Source organism: Empidonax traillii, unplaced genomic scaffold (genome assembly GCF_003031625.1).
Source record: "Empidonax traillii isolate 1590-97213 ecotype Southwest subspecies unplaced genomic scaffold, ASM303162v1 scaffold5736:size7292, whole genome shotgun sequence".
Lineage (NCBI taxonomy): Eukaryota > Metazoa > Chordata > Aves > Passeriformes > Tyrannidae > Empidonax > Empidonax traillii.
The window spans coordinates 1-1,981 of record NW_020960929.1 but is presented as its reverse complement, the minus strand read 5'-3'; the positions used below and the strand labels follow the sequence as shown (position 1 = coordinate 1,981).

Below are 1,981 nucleotides of genomic sequence, written 5' to 3'. Positions count from 1 at the left end.
ATCCACGCCCCTTTCTGATCTAACCCCACCCTTTCTGATTAAACCACGCCCCTTTCTGAACAAACCACACCTCTTCCTGGTTAAACCACACCCCTTCCTGAGTAAACCACACCCCTTCCTGATTAAACCATGCCCCTTCCTGATTAAGCCACGCCCCTTCCTGACCAAACCACGCCCCTTCCGGATTTAACCACACCCCTTTCTGATTTAACCACGCCCCTTTCTGACCAAACCCCGCCCCTTTCTGACCAATCCTTTCTGATTTAACCCCACCCTTTCTGACCAAACCACGCCCCTTTCTGACCAAACCACGCCCCTTTTCCCACCAAACCACCCCCCTTTCAACAAACCATGGCCCTTTCTGATCAAACCACACCCCTTCCTGATTAAGCCACGCCCTTTCCTGAATAATCCACACCCCTTTATTACTAAGCCACTCCCTTCTGACTAAGCCACGCCCCTTCCTGAATAAACCACACCCGTCTGACCAAGCCACGCCCCTTTCTGATTTAACCCCACCTTTTCTGACCGAACCCCACCCTTCCTGACCAAACCCCTCCCCTTTCTGACCAAACCCTGCCCCATTCTGACCAAACCACGCCCCTTTTCCCACCAAACCACCCCCTTTTCAACAAACCACGCCCATTTCTGATTTAACCAACGCCCTTTCTGATTTAACCACGCCCCTTCGTGAATAAACCACGCCCCTCTATTACTAAGCCACTCCCCTTCCTGACTAAACCATGCCCCTTTCTGATTAAACCACGCCCTTTTCTGAACAAACCACGCCCCTTCCTGATTTAACCACACCCCCTTATTATTAATCCCCCTCCCCTTTCTGACTAAACCACGCCCCTTTCTGATTAACCCACACCCCTTCCTGAATATACCACACCCCTTTCTTACCAATCCCCTCCCTTTTCTGGCCAAACCACACCCCTTCCTGATTTAACCACACCCTTTCTGATTAAACCACACCCCCTTTCAGAAACCACACCCCTTTCTGACCAAACCACGCCCCTTTCTGATTTAACCCCACCCTTTCTGACCAAACCACGCCCCTTTCTGACCAAACCCTGCCCCTTCCTGACCAAGCCCCGCCCCCTCGCAGGCCCGAGGTGGGCGTGGCCTCGCCGCAGGTGCTGCAGGAGCAGGTGTCCACCTGCCGGGAGCTGCTGGAGCTGGAGCCCCGCAGCCGCGGTGAGGCCACGCCCACTCCCCCCTTAAGCCCCGCCCCCTCCTCACCTGGAGTGGGGGGCGTGGCCTGACCACACCCCCCTGTGGGCGTGGCCAGGCTGCCTCCTCACCCTGGCCCTGCTGCTGTCGGCGCTCGACCCGCTGGGCCACGCCCAGGAAGTGCGGCGGCACCTGCGGAGCCTCCAGGTGAGGGGGCGGGGCTTACTGGTTTGGACTGGTTTATACTGGTTTGGACTGGTTTGAACTGGGAGAGGGTTTGGGACCCAGTGGAATTGACTTTGGGGCTTACTGGTTTGTACTGGTTTGGACTGGGAGGGGTTTTGATGCTTACTGGTTTATACTGGTCTATACTGGTCCATATTGGTCTGCACTGGTTTGTACTGGTCTTTACTGGTCTATAATGTTCTATACTGGTTTATCCTGGTTTGTACTGGTCTCTACTGGTCCATACTGATCTATACTAGCCTGCACTGGTCTATACTGGTCTATACTGGTTTATACTGGTCTATACTAGTCTATACTGGTTTGTACTGGTTTGCCCTGGTCTATACTGGTTTATACTGGTCCGTACTGGTCTATACTGGTCTCTAACAAGCCCCGCCCCTTCCAGGAGGCCGACCCGCTCCGATTGGGCTTCGTGGCCGACGTGGCCTCGCGATTGGAGGCGGCGCTGGGGGTGCTGGGATTGGGGGCGGGGCCTGGACCGCTTTGGCTCCGCCTACCAAATAAGGTAAAAAAAGGGGGAGGGGCTAAAGAGGGAGGGGCGGGGCTTGCTGGAGGGGGC

General features: G+C 55.4%; 1 protein-coding gene across 1 annotated transcript in view; it reads left to right on the top strand.

Annotated features, from left to right (window-relative positions):
- The window catches only part of LOC114073227 (geranylgeranyl transferase type-2 subunit alpha-like), a gene marked incomplete at its 3' end in the record, with an annotated part of 6,877 nt that extends 4,950 nt beyond the window's left edge, over positions 1-1,927 (top strand). The window contains exons 8-10 of the mRNA XM_027911017.1: positions 1,112-1,200; positions 1,295-1,383; positions 1,808-1,927. Coding sequence (XP_027766818.1) covers positions 1,112-1,200; positions 1,295-1,383; positions 1,808-1,927 — 298 coding nt within the window. The remainder of the gene's footprint in view (positions 1-1,111; positions 1,201-1,294; positions 1,384-1,807) is intronic.
- Between the last annotated feature and the right edge of the window lie 54 nt (positions 1,928-1,981).